This window comes from Lipotes vexillifer, unplaced genomic scaffold (assembly GCF_000442215.2).
Source record: "Lipotes vexillifer unplaced genomic scaffold, Lipotes_vexillifer_v1.1 scaffold532, whole genome shotgun sequence".
NCBI classification, from domain to species: Eukaryota; Metazoa; Chordata; class Mammalia; order Artiodactyla; family Lipotidae; genus Lipotes; species Lipotes vexillifer.
This window is the reverse complement of record NW_006798027.1, coordinates 2,297,636-2,317,511: the sequence shown is the minus strand read 5'-3', so window position 1 is coordinate 2,317,511 and position 19,876 is coordinate 2,297,636. Positions and strand designations below refer to the sequence as shown.

At 44.4% G+C, this 19,876-nt stretch overlaps 1 protein-coding gene across 1 annotated transcript in view; it reads right to left on the bottom strand.

The window, feature by feature from the left end:
* Positions 1-8,926: 8,926 nt before the first annotated feature.
* The window catches only part of TMC3 (transmembrane channel like 3), a 44,477-nt gene continuing 33,527 nt past the window's right edge, over positions 8,927-19,876 (bottom strand). The window contains exons 17-22 of the mRNA XM_007470075.1: positions 18,192-18,302; positions 17,082-17,207; positions 16,377-16,455; positions 14,195-14,237; positions 12,539-12,788; positions 8,927-9,743 (exon numbers count right to left, since the gene is read on the bottom strand). Of these exons, the coding sequence (XP_007470137.1) occupies positions 8,927-9,743; positions 12,539-12,788; positions 14,195-14,237; positions 16,377-16,455; positions 17,082-17,207; positions 18,192-18,302 (1,426 nt within the window). The remainder of the gene's footprint in view (positions 9,744-12,538; positions 12,789-14,194; positions 14,238-16,376; positions 16,456-17,081; positions 17,208-18,191; positions 18,303-19,876) is intronic.

Below are 19,876 nucleotides of genomic sequence, written 5' to 3'. Positions count from 1 at the left end.
GCCTAGCAGGTGCGGTGTGCAGTGGCGGCCGGGAACTTAGGTATGGGAGGCCGGAAAGCCCGGGCCAGCAGAGGAGCCCGGAATCCCGCCCCCAGCCCCGCCCCCGCTCTAGGATTGGCCTAGACCATCAGACAGACCCTGCCCCTCTCTGAGATTGGCAGGGCCGGAGATCACCGGCCAGTCACTGCAGGACGCCCTCCGCCCCGACGGGTCCAAGGCGCGCCCCGCACGGTCCTGCAGGACCTGCTTTTCGCCCGTCCCAGCTCAGGGAGGGGCTCTGGGACTCCGGAACTTGAGAAGGCCAGTGGTGGAGAGCCAAGTGGGCCGGGCCAGGTCGTGTGCAACGTCGTAGACTTCTGTAAGGAGCGTGGACTTCTGTCTTGAATGTACAGAGGCTTTCAGCCAGGCGGGAAGATGGAGAAATTTCCATCCGAAATACCTTTCTAGGGCGGCTGTTGCAGGGGTGCAAGGGGGAATGAGCGTAGAGACTGGGAGGCCCGTTAGGAAGCTGCAGCGATTGTGGGAGAGATGGGGGTGGCCTGGAGCAGGGGCTGGGTGCTGGCGGTGGAGAGAAGAGGACCCCTCTTAAAGTGCTTAGAAGGTAGAACGTAGAGATCTCTGTTGACAGATGGTGGAGGCCGGAGGAGCAGGAAGCATCGTGACTCCCACCTTCTGGCTTGAGCCACGGGTGGCTTAGCTGAGCTGGGGACAAGACAGGCTGGAGGGAGAACATGGTGCGTTCAGTTCTGGGCATGTTCAGTTGGAGGTGCCTGAAAGACCTCTATGTGGTGTCCGGGAGACAGTGGTATACGCTGGCATCTGGGAGAGAGCTGGGCTCCAGATAAGAGGTCGCAGGGTTCTGTGCCTCTGGGTGGCATCTACCTTGGAGGGTGAGTGGGGGGGGGTCACATCCCTCCAGGCTCCTATCGTATCCTCCTCTTCAGCGCTATAACCAACTAAATATTTGAAAAGGTCAACACTGAGATCAGTTTGTATTTTCTGTTGTGTGTGCTTATTATTTCATTTAAAGGTTTGAAAAAAAATGGTGGAAAAAAAATGGTGTAAAGAAAATGACTACTTGAAACCCCCTTTTGGAAGATGTGATGGGCTGCCAGGTGTTAAGAAGCCGGATGGGGAATTAGGGAGTCCAAGTTCTAGACCTGGTCCACACTTTGCTTTGCCGTGTGCTTTTTTTTTTTTTTTACGCGGGCCTCTCACTGTTGTGGCCTCTCCCGTTGCGGAGCACAGGCTCCGGACGCGCAGGCTCAGCGGCCATGGCTCACGGGCCCAGCCGCTCCGCGGCACGTGGGATCCTCCCGGACCGGGGCACGAACCCGCGTCCCCTGCATCGGCAGGCGGACTCCCAACCACCGCGCCACCAGGGAAGGGAAGGGAAGCCCCTACCGTGTGCTTTTGAGCAAGTCACTTAGCCTGTTTGCTTGTAGGTGAGATGGGACCATAATGAATGTCTCCCCATGCCACTGTGATAGGCAAGTGAAGAAATGCATGTGAATGTACCTTGGAGCCATTAAAAAAAAAGAAAGGACCAATAAGTTAACCATGGTTAAAAAATTAAGCACATCAAAATCTCATAAAAAGTCAGACCATAGTCTGAAGGAAAAATTAGAACGTATTTTAACTAGAAGGAAGTTTTCTTAATGTACCAAGTGCTCTTACAAATCACTAAGTCATTTTCAAATAACCCAACAGACAAAAAGAACGCATCAGATATGAACAGACACTTTGCAGAAAAATAAATTAGCATGGCTAACAAGGATATGAGAAGTTGCAGAACCACCCTCATAGTTAGGGAATTACAACTTAAAACAAGGGGACACTTTTTACACCTATCTGAGGGACAGATCTGAAGAGGTTTGTCCCTCAGAGGACAAACAAAGCACAAACAAGAGGCTGACAAATCTGACAGCGGTTAATTCCGTGTTGATGAGTGTATGGAGAAACGGTTGTTTTTATACAACTTTATACAGTTGTTTTTACACTCTGTGGGTGAGAGTGTAAATTTATGTAATCTTCTGGGAGCAAAATAACATGCATTAAAATTTTAATTTACTTTTTTTTTTTTTTGACCCAGCAACTCCTGGCACACAGATGTATAAGATTGATCTTGCAACTGGAAACAACCTAGTGTTTGTCAATAGGTTAAACGAAGTTACAGGATATCCATTTATTAGATTATTGTGTAGCCATCAATATAGTGTGGCCCAGATGAAAAAAGGTAGGGCTGGAACAGACAGGAAATGCTCAATTGAGCCTAGGGAGCTAGAAGTATGAGCGGATATGAGTGGACTATTTTAATCAGGAGCAGTTCACTCTCTATGAAGGAAACAAATGGTATTTTCAAACTTAACTTTAAAATAACTTAAAATTATTTAAATTCTTACCCCCACCAAATAAAATATTTATATGTGTACTAACAGGGAAAGTATCCACTATATATATTAAAAAAATGTAAATTGAAGGACAGCAGTACTGTAGATAAGAATAAGAGTCAGGGCTCAAGTCCGAGTGCCCTGGTTCAAATCCCAGTGTCACCATTTACTAGCTGTGACCTTGGTGAATAACTGACCGTTTTAGACCTTTGCATCCTCATTTGGAAATTGTGAAAAATAGTAGTAATAACTCATATGGTTGACATGTGGATTAAAGGATTTAATAAATGAATAGCAATGAGAATGGTGCTTGGCATACAGTAAGTATATATTTATATATTCCATCATAGTATATATATCATATATCATGTATCTATATCTTGAGTGAGAAAGAGAAATAACTGGAGATGTGCTTATATATGATTATATTTTTATGTTTACATATATGTTATGTATGTTTATATATGCACTATAGGTTTGGAATATTCACTTCTAGAAAGGTATAGAATAAACTGTTAACAGGAGGGGGTAATGCCACAGGACACTTCTTTTTCATTTTATATCATCATATACTGCTTAATATGTTAATTACTAGCATGTAGGTTTGCTTAAATTTAAAAAGCGTTATTGGGACTTCCCTGGTGGCACGGTGGTTAAGAATCTGTCTGCCAATGCAGGGGACACGGGTTCGAACCCTGGTCCAGGAAGATCCCACATGCCACGCATCAACTAAGCCCGTGCGCCGCAACTACTGAGCCTGTGCTCTAGAGCTCCCGAGCCACAGCTGCTGAGCCCGTGTGCCACGACTACTGAAGCCCGCGCGCCTAGGGCCAGTGCTCCGCAACAAGAGAAGCCACCACAATGAGAAGCCTGCGCACCTCAAGGAAGAGTGGCCCCCGCTTGCTGCAACTAGAGATAGCCCACATGCAGCAACGAAGACCCAACGTGGCCCAAAATTAAAAATATAAATTAATTAATTAATTAAAAAAATAATTTAAAAAATAAAAATAAAAAGCATCATTAAAAAATTCAATGTAGGGCTTCCCTGGTGGCGCAGTGGTTGAGAGTCCACCTGCCAATGCAGGGGACATGGGTTCGTGCCCTGGTCTGGGAAGATCCCACATGCTGCGGAGTGGCTGGCCCCATGAGCCATGGCCGCTGAGCCTGTGCGTCCGGAGCCTGTGCTCCGCAACGGGAGAGGCCACAACAGTGAGAGGCCCGCATACCACAAAAAAAAAAAAAAAAAAAAAAAAAAAAATTCAATGTAGAATATTTCTAGAAAGCTGCAGCTCTGGACCCTCTCTGTCTGGAGCCTATTAGAATTTTGTTTGGGGATAAAACACTATGAAAACAAAGCTGCGGGAAAGTAAGTGTTGCTGTAGAAAGCGACTTTTGTTAGACATCGAATGCTTAAGAGATTTTTATACTTACAAAATGGAGCATGGGTTTTAAAATTTTTCTAGCATTATAAGAGACTTTAATCTTTGCTGCCAGAAAATGCCAGTCCTGGGTATACATGAAATATTTGGAGAAGCAAACTGTTTAACCCTGAGGCCTGTACACACTGGCAGCAGGAGATGGGTGAAGTTGGGACAGCTGTAGGCAGGCCTCTGGTCTGTTTTGCCTCTGGAGGCCAGGACAGGGCAGGGTGAACATCTGGCTATAGCCGGGGAGAGTGGGAGCTGCCCACAGAGCTGCTCAGCCCAGCCTGCGTTGGGCTCTTTATTTAGCAATCTCCTTGAGGCTGCAGTTCAGAACCGACAGGTTAGAAGTAATAACTGACGTCTGTAGATTCCATTGATCAAATCCCACCCATGAGGTCCTCGAGCCTCCAAGTCAGCCAGTTGTCCAAAGCAGACCTCACTGAAGTCCTAGATGAATTTTAAATAGGTGTATATGTGGCAGGGGGCCCAGAGACTTCTAACCCAAACCACCGCCAGACCATCAAGGGGATGGGCCCAAGTGTCCAAGTGCTCCAGTCCTAAAATCTCCTGAATGGAGTATTTGCTTTCTACCTAGTCACTGATGAAGAACTGTATGTGTGTTTACTTAGTTAGCTCAGGCAGCTGCTAGGTGAATCGAGTCTGTAAGCATCCATATATTTATGTATTCACTGGCAAGCCACTGTCCGAAGCACTTTACCTGTATTATGCCATTTAACCCTCACAGGTAGAGACATCTATTCCCACTTTATAGGTTAAGAAACAGGATCACATGGGGTGTCCAAGGCCACACAGCTAGTAAGTGGCAGAACTATGGCAAACCCCCCGCCCAGTTTCTATTTCTGAAGGTCACATTTATACTCATGCTTTACCGATTCCTACTTCCTAGAAGGATATGCAGTGGTTACCGTGAAATGGTTAAAGATTAAAACACATACACAATAACCTACGAACTCTAAAAAGGAGGAAAACACAAAAACACACACACACAGAGTGGCAGGAAAACAGGACCACTACCTCAGACTAGGGGAGTTAGTCTTCTAGAAGCGTGTAGAAAACTTTTTTCTGAGTTTCCTGGCATTCACGAATTCAGAAACAGGAGTGACAGAATCATCCTTAAGTTGCTAAGATATTTACCAGACTGCTTTTTTCTGAGAAGTTTTGGGGTTTTTTTGATTGTAGTATAGTTAATTTACAATGTTGTGTTAGTTTCAGGGGTACAGCTATGCGATTCAGTTATACACACATAACACATACATATATATTCTTTTTTAGATTCTTTTCCATTATAGGTTATTACAAGCTATTGAGTTAAGTTCCCTGTGCTGTACAGTAGGTCCCTGTTGTTTATCTATTTTGTGTATAGTAATGTGTATCTGTTAATCCCAAATTCCTAATTTATCCCTCCCCCCTTACCCCCTGGTAACCATAAGTTTATTTTCTACATTTGTAACTCTATTTCTTTCTTGTAGATAAGTTCATTTGTAGACAGAGGCAGACAGAGAGGCAGAGAAAGAAAAACATCATATGGTATCGCTTATATGTGGAATCTAAAAAAATCATACAAACGAACTTATTTACAAAACAGAAATAGACTCACAGACGTAGAAAAGAAACTTATGGTTACCATAAAGGGAAGGGGGTAGAGGGATAAATTAGAAGTTTGGGATTAAAATATACACACTACTACATATAAAATAGATAATCAAAAAAGACCTACTGTATAGCACAGGGAACTCTACTCAATAGCTTGTAATAACCTATAATGGAAAAGAATCTAAAAAATAATATATATGTATGTGTATGTGTGTATAACTGAATCACATAGCTGTACACCTGAAACTAACACAACATTGTAAATCAGCTATATTTCAATAAAAATTTTAAAATGGAGAAAAAAATAAAAGTACCAGTATCCAGTTCTAAGTCAACACGAGCACATGTGCCATAGAGCTGTATAAAAGATGTTTAGTGCAACATTACTTTTAGCTGCAAAGAAGTGGAAATGACTTCAACGTCCATCAGTAAGAAATGGATAAATATCGTGTAGTTTATTCAAATGGTGAAATACTACATAGCAGATGTAACAAGTGAGCTTGATCTGCATATTTCTTCAACAGACCTCTGAAACATAAATATGTACAATATGTGCAGTATAATAGCATTTGCTTAAGTAAGACATACTTACATATTGTTTATGGATGTGTATACATCCATATTTACACACATGCACACACACAACATGTATAGCTATAAACAGTTGGCTGAACGGACACACACCGTGTCGTGTGTCACGTGTCTTGGCAGCCTGAGGGGAATGAAACTAAGTGTGGGGATTGGAGTAGCTTCTGATGACATCTGTCATATTTTCTTTAATAATAATAACAAAATGACTGGATGGAAATAAAATTTCAACAGCTGTTGACACAGTGGGAGTATGGGTGCTTGTCACTCTAGTCTCTGTGCTCTTCTGCATCTTTTAAATTTCTCTAAATTAAAGACATAGCCCATCACTTTGTTGTGCAGCAGAAACTAGCACAACATTGTAAAGCAACTACACTCCAATAAAAATTTTTTTAAAATAATAAAATAAATATATTTGCAACCCTACAGAAGAGTTTCAAGAACAGTACAATCCCATACTGTTACGATCTGTATACTTTTCTGTAATACTTTAATAAAAGAAAATTCTGACAAAAAAAAAAAAAAAAGACGTAGCCGAACATTAAGTGCTGGAGTGCGTGTGAGCTATGTTGCTCACTGAAAGGTGCTGAACATATCTGCAGCTCTGGAGAAGCTGGCAAAACTTGTGTTTTCTTAGGAATGCTGCGGCGCCTGCTGGTCCCCTAATCCTAATGGAATCCTCTCTGCTCTCACACAGACACAAATGGGTGCCTGGAGGCAGGGCCAGGCTTTCCCAAAATGTGTTTCAATGTCCCGGGGAGCTCTTGGCTACAGCCCCAGACTAAGCATGTACAAGAGCGTACCCTCATCATGGAACTCCTGTGGGCACCTGTGTCACAAAAGGACGTTCCCGTGGCATGTAGAGCATTTCATCTTGAACAAGCCACAACCTCCTGGATCTGTCATGGTCAGGAGGTCATGACATGAAGTAATTAAGCACTGTCAAGCAACTGGAAAATACTGCACACTTTTTTTAATGAATTTGGGTAGGAGTGTTCATCTGCCTCTACTTTTAAATGGCATTACTTATACTGGATTTTTCTTTGGGGTTAGAATTAGCAGTAGATCTTGGAAGATAATCCCGTTACCATGTCATTCATGATTCACTCATGAGTATGCTCCATTTATTTATTCATCCATCCATTCACATGTAACAAATGTTTATTAAGTACCTAGGATAGGCAGCATTCTGAGATGGCCCCCAGGATTCCTGCTCTTGGTGTACATTTCCTATAAAATCTCCTGTTGAGTGTAATTGAACTTGTGAATCTGACAAGATTTCACTCCCATGATTAGGTTCTGTTATATGGTAAAGGTGAAGTTATTTAGAAGATGTAATTAAGGTCTCTGACCAATTAACTCTGAATTAATCAAAAGGAGATTATTCTGGGTGGGCCTGACCTAATCAGGTGAGTCCTTTAAAACAGAGTCCACATCTTGCTGGGAGAAAGAGATTCAAAGCTCAGGAACCCCTCTCTTGCTGGCCTTGAAGATGCAAGGAGCCATGTTATGGAGAGGGCCATGTGGGAGGGAAATGTGGGCAGCCTCTGGGAGCAGAGGGCCTCAGTCTTACAACCTCAAGGAAATGAATTCTGCCAATAGGCACATGAGCTTGGAAGGTGACACCCTAGCCTCAGATGAGATGTCAGCTCTGGCCGCCACCTTGATTGAGACGTTGAGCAGAGTACCCAGCTAAGCCATGGAAACTGAGATGATAAATGAGTGTTGTTTTAAGCCACTGAGTTTGTTACGCAGCAAGAGAAAGCAAGTACAATATCTGTTATACGTCAGGTACGGGGGCTGCAGAAATGAATAAATACCATTCCTGTCCCAAAGGCACTCACCGTCTGTTGGAGGAGACAGAAAACTTAAAAGACACAATTTAAAGCAAAAAGTTACCATGGAAATAGGAATAGGGGTACACGTCTGGTTAACCATGGAAGGCCAAACACTCATGGCTGCCAAACCCCCGCATATGCCAGTGAAAGAGGCATTGACCATAGAGGTGAAGATAACGTCAAGTGGGGAGGGACAGCTCTGTTCCTTCCCTGGGGCTCACTGGCTGGGTGCCATCAACCTGGAATTTTCTGTGCCTGTGCATTCCTTCACCACCTACCACATGGAGGAAGCCGGTCAGCAGTAGGAAAAAACAAGGTCAACAAACAGACATAGAGTTGAGAGGTGAAAGAGAGAATCCTGAAGATGTTTGACGCCCGGGTCCAACTGAGCCCGAAGCCAGTTTGATGCTCAACCCTCCCAGTTAAAGGAACCAGTAAACCCTGGGGATTTTGTTACCGCCAACCCAAGTATCCTGACTAATGAATACAGATAGATAGTTGGGTAAACAGTATGGTAAGCTCTCAGTAAATTTTAGTAACTCTGGTCATTACTAAACTGATTATTGATATGAAGTAATTAAGCACTGTGAAATCTTTAAGGGCAGCCACCTCATTTTGGGGTGCTTATCAGGAAGGACTGAGTTTTGTATGCCGAAAGAGAACATTACAATACAAACAGGCCACTCCTAAGATTCAGGACAAGGGCAGACCCGTGGGGTGAGTCTTCTGTAATTGGATCAGCTGTCTGGCTTGCCTATGATTTGGGGTCACCCTGAATGGAGGTCAAGGACTGAGGTTTTTTTGAAATGATGGCCTAAAGTGGCCGGACCCAAAGAGACCCCGTGGAAACAGACGTCCACACTTGTGTATGGTTGTTGGAGATTAGGGAGTCATAGCCCTGTGGGTCTCAGGGCCGCAGCCAGCAAGCCACATGCCTGGATATGCCCCACTGATCTCACCTACTGGGTGTGTTTGTCTCTCTTCCCAGAAGGGGAAGGATCATACACTTGTCACGCTACACAGCATTCCAATAGGCCTCTGATCTCTATGAATGGGATGCCAGAAGAAGGCCCTAGACATTTGAACAAATCAGGTCATTCAGATCTGTGGTCAGCTCCTGCCTAGGTATGGCCTTCCTCCTGCCAAACTGGCCCGCGGACCTCGGAAACTTGGGCTGGCTGCAGGTGACCTGGAGACGCTGGTCGGTGCTGCTGTTCTGCTGGTCACTGCTGGATGCTGCCGACACGGAATCAGATTCTGTGACAGATGGCTCGAACTTGGCCTTAACTCTGGGCTTCAGAGGGTGCTGGGGGGGTTGGAAATTCCGGTAGCGTGGCTTTTTATGCACATACATTGGCCGGTCAAGCTGACCCTCAACACCATCATTCCAAGATTTGTAATGTGTCCGTCTCTGGAGCTCAGGAGTCAGGGCCTGACTTTCTAAACTTTTGCCAACATAAAAGTGAGAAGCCCCGTGGAGGTCGGTCAGGGAGCATGGGTAGAAAGCCCGTCTGCTCATTTTTCTCCTCTGCACCTCCTCCCCTTCACTGAGCTGTGGAGAGGCCCAGGGAATACACTGTTGCATGTTCCTGGGGTACATCTCCACAGCGTCCCCAAAGATGTCTACCTCGAAACGTCTTTCTGGCCGGAAAGTTGAATGGTTATTTTGGTGAGGGTCACATTCATTAACCATATAGTACCTGGGGGCACGGGACCTACGACCCCGTGGCACCAAGGCTGAGACCCTTGATGCATGGTCGATTTGCTGAGGGTCTTTTCGGAAAAGAGGCTCTGAGTGAACGTCTTCGATGTGCTTTGTAAACGTCCCAGGTGTGCAGGGTCTCTTCCTGTAAAGGTCACTTGTGCTTGCACACAGGCCACGTGGATACCTGAAAGACAGAGGTGGTTAAACACTTGCAGCCTTGGTGCTCACAGACCCCTATGCTGCCCCAGCAGTACGAGCCAGAACAGCAGTTCTCTGCATTTCCACTGAAACTTGTCCTGAAATGTTAATGGGTGTCCAGTGGGGAATTTCCCACTGGTCCAGTGGTTAGGACTCTGTGTTTCCACTGCAGGGGGCACGGGTTTGATCCCTGCTCGGGGAACTAAGATCCCACATGCCGTGCAGTGAGGACAAAAAAAAAAAAAAATCCTAATGGGTGTCCAGTGGATTGCATGCACAGGAGGCTTCGGGGAACTGGGCTAAATAGATTTCTTTACTGCTGGAATTCTCAGAACCCTTAACGTAATGATGTGCACCGTGAATCTCCATGGAGGGCAAAGTGTGTTGTGCTGGCGTATTTCATCATGGAGACCTCCTTTTGTCCAGGAGCACACAGTGGGCCTAAGAACTGTGGAGCCCATGCTGGGAACACTGCCCCTCACTATCTCTGCCATGCAGCTGCCCACGTTCTTGGACACTTCCTCCCCATAGCCTATGTAGACAAAGAATGTCACCTGTCATTTCAGAGAACAAAGGATGTAAAGCCATCGGTCACTGCGGCTGCCGTGATGGTGTACCCTACGGGGAATTCGGGATGGAGAAAAATAAGATCCTGGCCCTAGATAGTTAAGATGTGTATCAAAGGAATAACTTGATATTCAATGAGCTCAGACTCTTGCATATTTTCCTAGAAGATAGAAAAGCACTAAAATCCTTAACTTGAAATGCCTGTCTTTTTGTGATTAGCAGTAAGGCTTTGATGTTCAACCACGTGGGGTTTTTTTCAGCAGAAACTGCTGTATCTCCTAGCTCCTTCTTTGGAACGGTCCTTCAGAACCATCTGAGAGGCCATGTCCCAGGCCACAGTCCTCAGTAAGTCCGCCTAATAAAACATAATTCTCAAATTTTAGGTTGTGCAGTTTTTTTCAGTCGACACCTATCCAGGACTATCGGAATCTCTCCTCCATACCAAAGCCCAATAGATACATGAAGACAACTCCTAATATAGCAAGATTTTGAATTCTTTGTTCACTTAGTCATTGTTTTTACAAACAAAACAACCTCACCCCTTATCCCTGCAAAACAACTCTCCTATATATTACCTATATTGCTTTCACTGTGTTACATTCAGATCAGATATAATTCTCCATGTAAGTTAGGGTCAGTGCATCCTTCTAGATGTCCTACCTCCCTGAAAAGAACGCAGGGTTCTACTGCTTTCTTATGTGTAGGTACAACTGAAAGAATTGACCCATACAAATGCAGAAATTATCTTGCCCATAACTTGGCCAGCCCGGAACTAAAATATAAAAGATCTTGCCGATAATACAGCCAGTCTGGAGTGAAAAAAATAAATGATAAAAAAAAATTTAAACAACAACATCCTACTGTAGAGTACAGGGAACTATTGATATATTCAGTATCTTGTAATAACCTATAATGGAAAAGAATATGCAAAAAAATATATATGTATATACATGTTTATATAACTGAATCACTGTGCTGTACACTTGAAACTAACACTGCTGTGTAAATCAACTATACGTCAATTAAGAAAAAAAGAGAGATAAAGTCCTAACTCCAAAGAGACTCAAAGGCCTTAGTGGTCTGTATTACACTTCTTTCCAGCATCATCTCTGGCTTCCCTCCAGTCTCCCTTTGCTGCAGTCATTTCCCAAAGATGCCTCACTTCTTCATAACATCATACCTTTGTTCATGCTTATTCTCCACTATGGTACATTCTTTTTTTTTCTTTTTGGTTTTTATTTTTAAATTTTTTGTGTTTTCTTTTTTCTTTTTTTTTTTTTTTTGCCATTTTTGAATAATCATACCTCTATTTCTTCCTACTAATTTTTTTTTTTTTTTTTTTTCCACCATGCAGCTTGTGGGATCTCAGCTCCTTGACCAGGGACTGAACCTGGGCCATGGCAGTGAAAGTGTGGAATCCTAACCACTAGGTGACCAGGGACTCTCACTGTTGTGGCCTCTCCCGTTGCGGAGCACAGGCTCCGGACGCGCAGGTTCAGCGGCCATGGCTCACGGGCCCAGCCGCTCCGCGGCATGTGGGATCCTCCCGGACCGGGACACGAACCCATGTCCCCTGCATTGGCAGGCGGACTCTCAACCACTGCGCCACCAGGGAAGCCCTGTGTTTTCTTTATAACATTCTTTCTATATCCCCCCAAAAAATATTAAATGGAGATTGGTTAAATAAGTCATAGCATATCTAGACAGTAGAATAGTAATTGACCTTTTCATCCCCATCTTTATTGAAGTATAACTGACAAATAAAAATTGCATATGTTTAATGTGTACAACTTGATTTAACTTTGAAGCCCTAATGGTTTTTTTGTTTTGTTTTGTTTTTGATGCACAAAAACTGAACTATAACTTTATTTTATATTTGGAAATAAGTTTATATTTGGAAATAAACTTACTTCCTGTTTATTTGGAAATAAACACAACAAAAATAAGAACGAATTTTTATCCTTCTAAAATGCTCCATCAGGTCTGGATGACTGGGACAGTCTCCTCTGCTCTGAAAGACCTGTGTTCTTCTCGATGGGAAAATAATGCTCTGGTCTCCTGCTTCTCTTCATCACCTAATCCTTCCTTATCCGTTGCTGTCCCTAACATTTCAGCTTCCCTAATGGCTTTTTATCCTGCTCTTTATGGCTCTGGACCATCACTGGTAAGTATTACCCAGGAGGCAGATTTCCTGCCAAGCTGCAGTTAACTCACCTGGTAGAGTTGTGCCTGGATCTGGAGATGCCAGGAAGAGGCAAGCTGGGATTGCCAGGTCCTGGCTGGGGACTCGGGGGCATGGGCTGGGTGATGGTCTCCACCCTGCTACTCTTGCTACTTGATGAGTCGAAATTGACCACATTGCCATTGTTTTGAGGTGTCGCTGAGCGAGCCGAGGACAGCTGGCTGCCGAAATCACTGTCCTTTGGAAACCTCTTGGTGCTTTCGTCTTGGGTTTGGATGCGGGCTGCAGGAAGAGAGAGGGTGAGGGGAAGACAAGCTGAGGGGGGACACGCTGTGGTTGGTTTTGCTGCAAGTGTCCTGACTTCCAACAGGTGGGTCTACAAACAGTTGTGTGCACTTGCAGGTACTCTTGACCCCATGGGTGACAAACATTTCATAATTCAAATCATTTCTTCACTGAGAGTTGGAGCTGGAAGGGAGTGTAGGAGGAATCAGATGAACTCCGAGGCTTTACACATGCACCGTCTGATGCCCCCATTAGCAAAGTGGATTATTCACCAGCTTTGGGGCTCTGGTTCTTTATCTATCTATACAATGGATACGATGAGGCTTAGATGATAATTATGATTTTTTGGAAACAGTTCACAGAGCATTCTGAAAAAAAGTGTGGTCTTGGGCTTGACAAACATTAGATGACAATATTGTCATCCTGAGAAAGTTCCTAGTTTTTGAAGGCAACCTGAACTAAACTTAATTATGCTTCATTGGCAAATAATACTTGATGATTACAGTGGAATTTTATAACATGAGCTGCAGTCTCTTTCCATAGCAGTTTTAAAAAAATTTTTTATTTGATATTGGAATATAGTTGATTAACAGTGCTGTGTTAGGTTCAGATGTACAGCACAGTGATTCAGTTACGCATGTACATGTACCTATTCTTTTTCAAATTCTTTTCCCATTTAGGTCGTTACAGAACATCGAGCAGAGTTCCCTGTGCTATACAGCAGGTCTTTGTTGGTTATCCATTTTAAATACAGCAGTGTGCACATGCAGACTTGTTTCCTTTGAGCTGCACCTGCCCACTTTCCCCTCCCTTCAGCCCGCACCAGACTTGTGCTCCTTGTATCATCATTCTTTCTACAGGGAGGCTCTTTCCTTTTCCCTCGAAGAGCCCAGATGGTAGCAAGTGTGTCCAGGTGCTGCTGGGGAAGATGGGAAGAAGTGTGCCTGCTGGGTTTGGATTTCATACTAAGGAATCTGTTCTCATGGCTGGACCTGCCCACCTGGTATTGCTCTGCAGGCAGGGACAGAGAGGACATGCCCTAAGGGGCAGAGAACTGGGGAGGGGGGCTTTCAAGGAAAAAACAGGCCATTGAGAGGAAGTGTGCAAAAGTGAATAAGGCCAAGATGTTCTTAGGGGTTTTCTTCAGATGTTTGTGTTTCTTTTTCTCTCCTACTTCAATCCTTCCTTGTGATTTCAGATGTGTTTTGGGGTTATTCACAGGTCTGGGTCTGATGTGAAGATTATAGATATAAACCAACATTTTTATCCCTAGATTTTTATTGTGTCTAGTTAATTGTGAAAACCACAGTTGCGTAGGAATGTTTATTCGTGATGAACCTTAAACTGCTGTTTTTTTTAAATGCTCACCAACTGAGACATCGGGAATTTTTGTTTGTACTTACCTTCTACCATTTGGGCAACCTTTTTCTTATCTTCAGATCTTGCCTAAAATATAAATGATAACCATATGTTTGTTTGGGATTTACAGGAAGGAGTAAAAAATACAGTTAAGTCCCCTACATATGAACGGGTTCCATTCCGAGAGCGCGTTTGTGAGTCCAATTTGTTCGTAAGTCCAACAAAGTCAGCCTAGGTCCCCAACTAACACAATGGGCTATACAGTACTGTATTGGAATAGGTTTATAATACTATTATAAAATAATGCACAAAAACAAACAAACACACACAAATAATACATAAAAAACAAACAAAAAATAAAGAAAACATTTCTAATCTTACAGTGCAGTACCTTGAAAAGTACAGTAATACAGTACAACAGCTGGCATACAGGGGCATGTTCTCATCTTTGAAAGCTCTCAACTTGAAGGTTCGTGTGTAGGGGACTTGCCGTACTATTCTTGGGGGTGGGGGTGGGGAATGATGTAGGTATCACTGCTAATCCTTTGGGCCATGGCTGAGCTACTGCCATCACCTGGGGACAGTGTGCTCTGGTCCTAAGCCTGTTACTTGAATGAATAAATGCTGACACCTGAGAGCTGAAGTTTTATCCCCTGCAAGTTTCATTTTTAGGGGCAGCTCTTTGATAGACCATGTTGAGATTCTGCTAAGCATGGTTTGGCTGAGACACAAAAGAGAAAATATGGATCAACCACACGGGAGATGTGTGTTTCCATAAAAACGCCCTTTGCAGCTCCAGATGCATTTCCTTCTTTTCTTTCTTTCTTTTTTTTTTTTTGTGGTCACGCCATGTGGCACGTGGGATCTTAGTTCCCCGACCAGGGATCAAACCTGGGCCCCCTGCAGTGGGAGCATGGAGCCATAACCACTGGACTGCCAGGGAAGTTCCTAGATGCATTTCTTATTTGACCATATATGAAATGAGTTGGTGTTTCTTTACATGAGTTGATATTTGTGAGAGTTGTTTTTTTTTAAAACGGAGAAAGGTGGAAGTTTTTTGCGTGGGGTTCTGGGGCTGGGTGAAGCAAGTGAGGTATCCAGGGGTCAAATTTAAGGAGGTGCTCACTCTTGGGGCTGTGGGAGTGCAGGGTCGGTGTGACCCTGAGAGTCTGTGCCTCTAAGTTTGGCAGCCTGGTGCCTCGCTTGCCTCGCACCAGTCCTGGCCCTGGGGGAGCACCTGGGGTGTGCAGAGGAGGTGAAACTGTGGAAGGACTGGGGAGTGTTGGTTTCCCTCTGACTGTTCTGAGATCTATGGTTTGAGCCCCAGATGGGAGAGAAGGTATAGTAAGTCCCCCACATATGAACCTTCAGGTTATGAACTTTCAAAGATGTGAAAGTGCGTTCCATCAGTGTCAGGCGTGAGTGACATCGCAGCTCGTCCTCCATCTCCTGTTGCTGACGATCCTTCGGCTCTACCATCTCCCACCTCCTCTCCCTCCTCCAGTTAGTAACTCTTCTTGCCTGTTCACTCGATGCCAGCCCCTGGATGCCAGCTGTTGTACTGCACTACTGTACTTTTCAAGGTACGGTACTGTAAGAGTCAAAATGTTTTCTTTATTTTTTGTGTTTGTTTTTTTATATATTATTTGTGTGAAAAGTGTTATAAACCTGTTACGGTACAGTACTATGTAGCTGATTGTGTTAGTTGGGTACCTAGGCGAACTTTGTTGGACTTAGGAACAAATTAGACTTACGATTGCGCTCTCGGAGAGGAACTTGCTCGTATGTAGGGGACTTACTGTAATGACAACCAGAATTTAAAAGATATGAAAAAGGTGGGTCTTTGGGTCCAAACAGTGTCTTTGGGCTCAGATGTCCAACTCGACATGGGATTAGGGAGGGATCCTTTCTCCCCGCCCAGTCAGTGCAGCCAGTAGAAGAGCCCAGGACATTGCAAGCTTGGTGTGGCCACAGGAGGGGGAGCTGAAGTGCTGAGGGCATGAGCAGGGCCTCTAGGAGAGGAGGCTCATTCTGGCAATTGAGGGCCTGGGTACTCTTAGAAACAGCCCTGGGAGATCCTGGCCAGGGAGGGGTGGCCTTGCACTCTAGCACGTGGCCAAGAGTCCTAGTAATTTGAAAATGTGACCTCACTGGTATACCCTGGCCAGGGAAATCAGTCAGATGGTTGATGCACATTCACGGTAGCAAAGGTTACGTAATACTTGCGTTTTGGATCTGCGTCCTGAGCTGGTGGTTGCTGAGCTTTAAGGATCTTGCGATGCTCTGAAGGTAATAGATGAGCATGCTAGGGCAGAACAGCACAGGGCGGTGAGCATACTTCATCCCCCTTGTCGGGCTTTTGTGTTCCCGGCCCGATGTGGGCTACCCACTGACCACCCCACCACCCCCTGAGGACAAAAGGTATCAGTGAGTTTTCAGGCTGGCAAGTGCTGGGAAGGAGCTGCTTTCCTTTTCTCTCTCCTGATTTTCAAAGCAACCTCCATTGACCTGGAATTCTGCACGGATGACAGCCGTAAGGAAGGAGTGAAGATGGGAGAGGCATGTTACAGTGTATCATGGTAGGAGTATTGGATCAACTACTTGATGTTATTTCCCCTTTAAGTTAAAACAGACGCAAGTTAGCTGCACTGTAAAATTCCATGTTGAGATTAAACTTCTGGAAAATAAGATAATGATAATCACATTCAACCCCATGATCATGGCCACAGTGATCGCCGAAATGCCGTTGATGAATCAATCATGCTCTACCTCCCTGGCCCCTGTGTGATTCAGCATCCCTGCTCAGATCATCAGGCTCCATAAGTGACTTTTGAATGAACTCACTGAATTTATACAATTATTGGAAAGCAGTGCTTTCCTCGTGGCCAAACACACAGAAGTCCCCCCCAAAGCAGGCAGGAAAGTACTCACAAAAGAAGCAACACAGCTGGCAGGATAACCACAGGGCTACTGATGTACCCAACCACAGAGCCAAACCATGCGGGAAAATCCTTCTCAATCGTTTCTAACACGATGTCATAAATTTTCTCTTGTCCGCTGTGAGAAAGAAAACCATAATTCCAGATTATACTGCTTTTGGCAGAAAGATCCTGCAAGCCATGAAAAAAAAAGAAAAAACGCTAGCTAGCTAGAGTCCAATCCTCAAAGTCAGTTTCAAAGCTAAAGTAAGTATCTGATGAATGTGAAAGATACATAACATTCCTGAAATGATTTCATCTCAAGTAGTCATTTAACTAACATGTAGGTTTGAAGATGGGGTCAATAACTACACGGTGTGTGTGTGTGTGTGTGTGTGTGTGTGTGTGTGTGTGTGTGTGTGTGTGTGTGTAATGTATACAAAGATAGACTCTAAATGTTACATATACGTTGTATCAAAACTGACTTAAAGCAGATGCTAGGTGAAGATAACTGAAGTGACTTCTGTCTTGATGCAGCTAGATAATGTAGAATCAAAAGTGACATGGAGGGCTTCCCCGGTGGCGCAGTGGTTGAGTGTCCGCCTGCCGATGCAGGGGACACGGGTTCGTGCCCCGGTCCGCGAGGATCCCACATGCTGCGGAGCGGCTGAGCCCGTGAGCCGTGGCTGCTGAGCCTGCGCGTCCGGAGCCTGTGCTCCGCAACGGGAGAGGCCACAAGAGTGAGAAGCCCGCGTACCGCAAAAAAAAAACAAAAACAAAAGAAAGTGACATGGACTGTCTCTTAATAAAAGCTTTCTGCGTTCTGGAAGGGAAAGATTGACCAGGTAGAATTTCCTTCTAGCCTTGGAGCAATGCCGTTTCCCGTTTTGATTCGAAGTGGGCTGTATCTTTTAAAGATGAGCACAGAGATGATCATACTTGAGGGCAGCCTGCTTAGCAAGGAAAGGGAAATGGTCTTGGATTCAAAAGACATGAGTCTGAAGTTTTTCTCTGCTGTTGACCTGTTTTGTGAGCCAGAAGGAGAATTCAGTTCAATGCAGGGGTCCTTCCTCTATAGCCATCAGTAGCTCCAGGCAGAGTGGACTGAACTAAGAGAACTTACCTAAATGGCCCACAGTTTAGAGATGGCTTGTACCGGACGATAGCAAAAATGGTTGGCAGCATGCATAGGAAGAGCATAAAAAGGAGCATTGCCAGGTAGAAGTTGTTGGATCTGTAAAGAAACCAAATGCCAGGCGCTGAGTTCACTCTGGCCACATCCGCCGGTGATGTCTGTGCAGCCCCCTGCCTCCCCCGCCAAAACAAAACCGACACAGAAACTGTAGCCCTGCCTCTTTGCAAACAGAAAAATCCTCCTCCCATCACTGCCTAGGAAAGGGTCTGTTATAGGATCACAGGCAATTTAGCAAACTAGAAATGTATGCTCAGAGGGAATTCGTGGATCACCCAGCCCATCCTGTTCATCTACTAAACGCTTGCTGAGCACCTGTCCACCTCAAACCAAGAGACGGGTGACCCCATGGCCATCACACAATAAACTTAATTCATGGAAAAATCTTAGCACCTTTGCCCCACCCAGCTGAGTCCTTACCTAGTGGTTCCCTGTCCTGTTCCCAGCCTTCAACTTGGCCCCTATGTCTGAGGATGGTTTGACTCTTTTGTTACGGTTCTTGACTCTCTTACTTGGATGTCTCTCTCAACCTCTTATCTGCTCTGCTCCTGGCTGCTCAGGGTGAATGGTCTGCCTGAGTAAGCCCTGGGCCCTGGGCCCTAAGCTCGTCTGAAAGCTCCGCTGCCCAGGTTTCCCCTGAGGGCAGCACAGGTCTGTTTGGTGTGCAAGGCCCTGTATATAGTCCTGAAAAGAGAATGAATGGTCTGTTAACCTTGAGACTCTCAGCCTGCATGCTCCCTCTTTCTCTAATGAAATAGACTGGACAAGAAGAGAACAGAAAATGTCAGGGCACATACAATGTTGTTAAGTAGGTGAGTGTTAATTTGTGAAACCTTTCTCTATTTATATATACATATTCTCTTTATATATATGTATAGACACACACACACACATATATACACTCAATATATGTGTGTATCCATTTATATGTGTGTGTTACGTATATTTATGTGTGTGTATATATGTATGCATGTATTTTTATATATAGGCATACACAGATGTCAATGAATATACACATTCATATATAAATTATATATAAAACATATATATGAATATATGCATCTACACTGGTCACTAGGTGAAAGATAAATACACTGTCATGCTGGTTATTGTCCAAAAGTTTGAAAGACACTGATACACATCAATAACTATTATGTCAAAATAAAATAAATGAGTTCTAATCAAGGTGTTCAAAATGTGATATGAATTCACCAAAATGGCTAAAGTGAAAAATACAGAGAAGAACAAGTGTTGGCAAGGTTGTGGGACAACTGGAACTCTCACATGATGCTGGTGCGAGTGGGAAGGGCGCCTCTGCTTTGGCAAAATAGTTGGCGCTCTCTACTAGAGGGGAACACATGCGTGGCCTGTGAGCCAGCAAGCGCAGTCCTAGGTATGTACCCAACAAAGGACATGCGTGAGAATGTTCAAGGCAGTGTTATTCATTATAGCTAACCACAGGAGGATGGATAAAGAAATTGGGGAGGGGGGTGTCCTCAATGAGGTGATTCTCACAAGCACAATATTGAGAAGAAGACAGGAATAAAAGAGGTCATACTGAATGTGATTCTATTTACATCAAGTAAAAACTGGTGTGGCGGGGCGGGGGGGGGGGG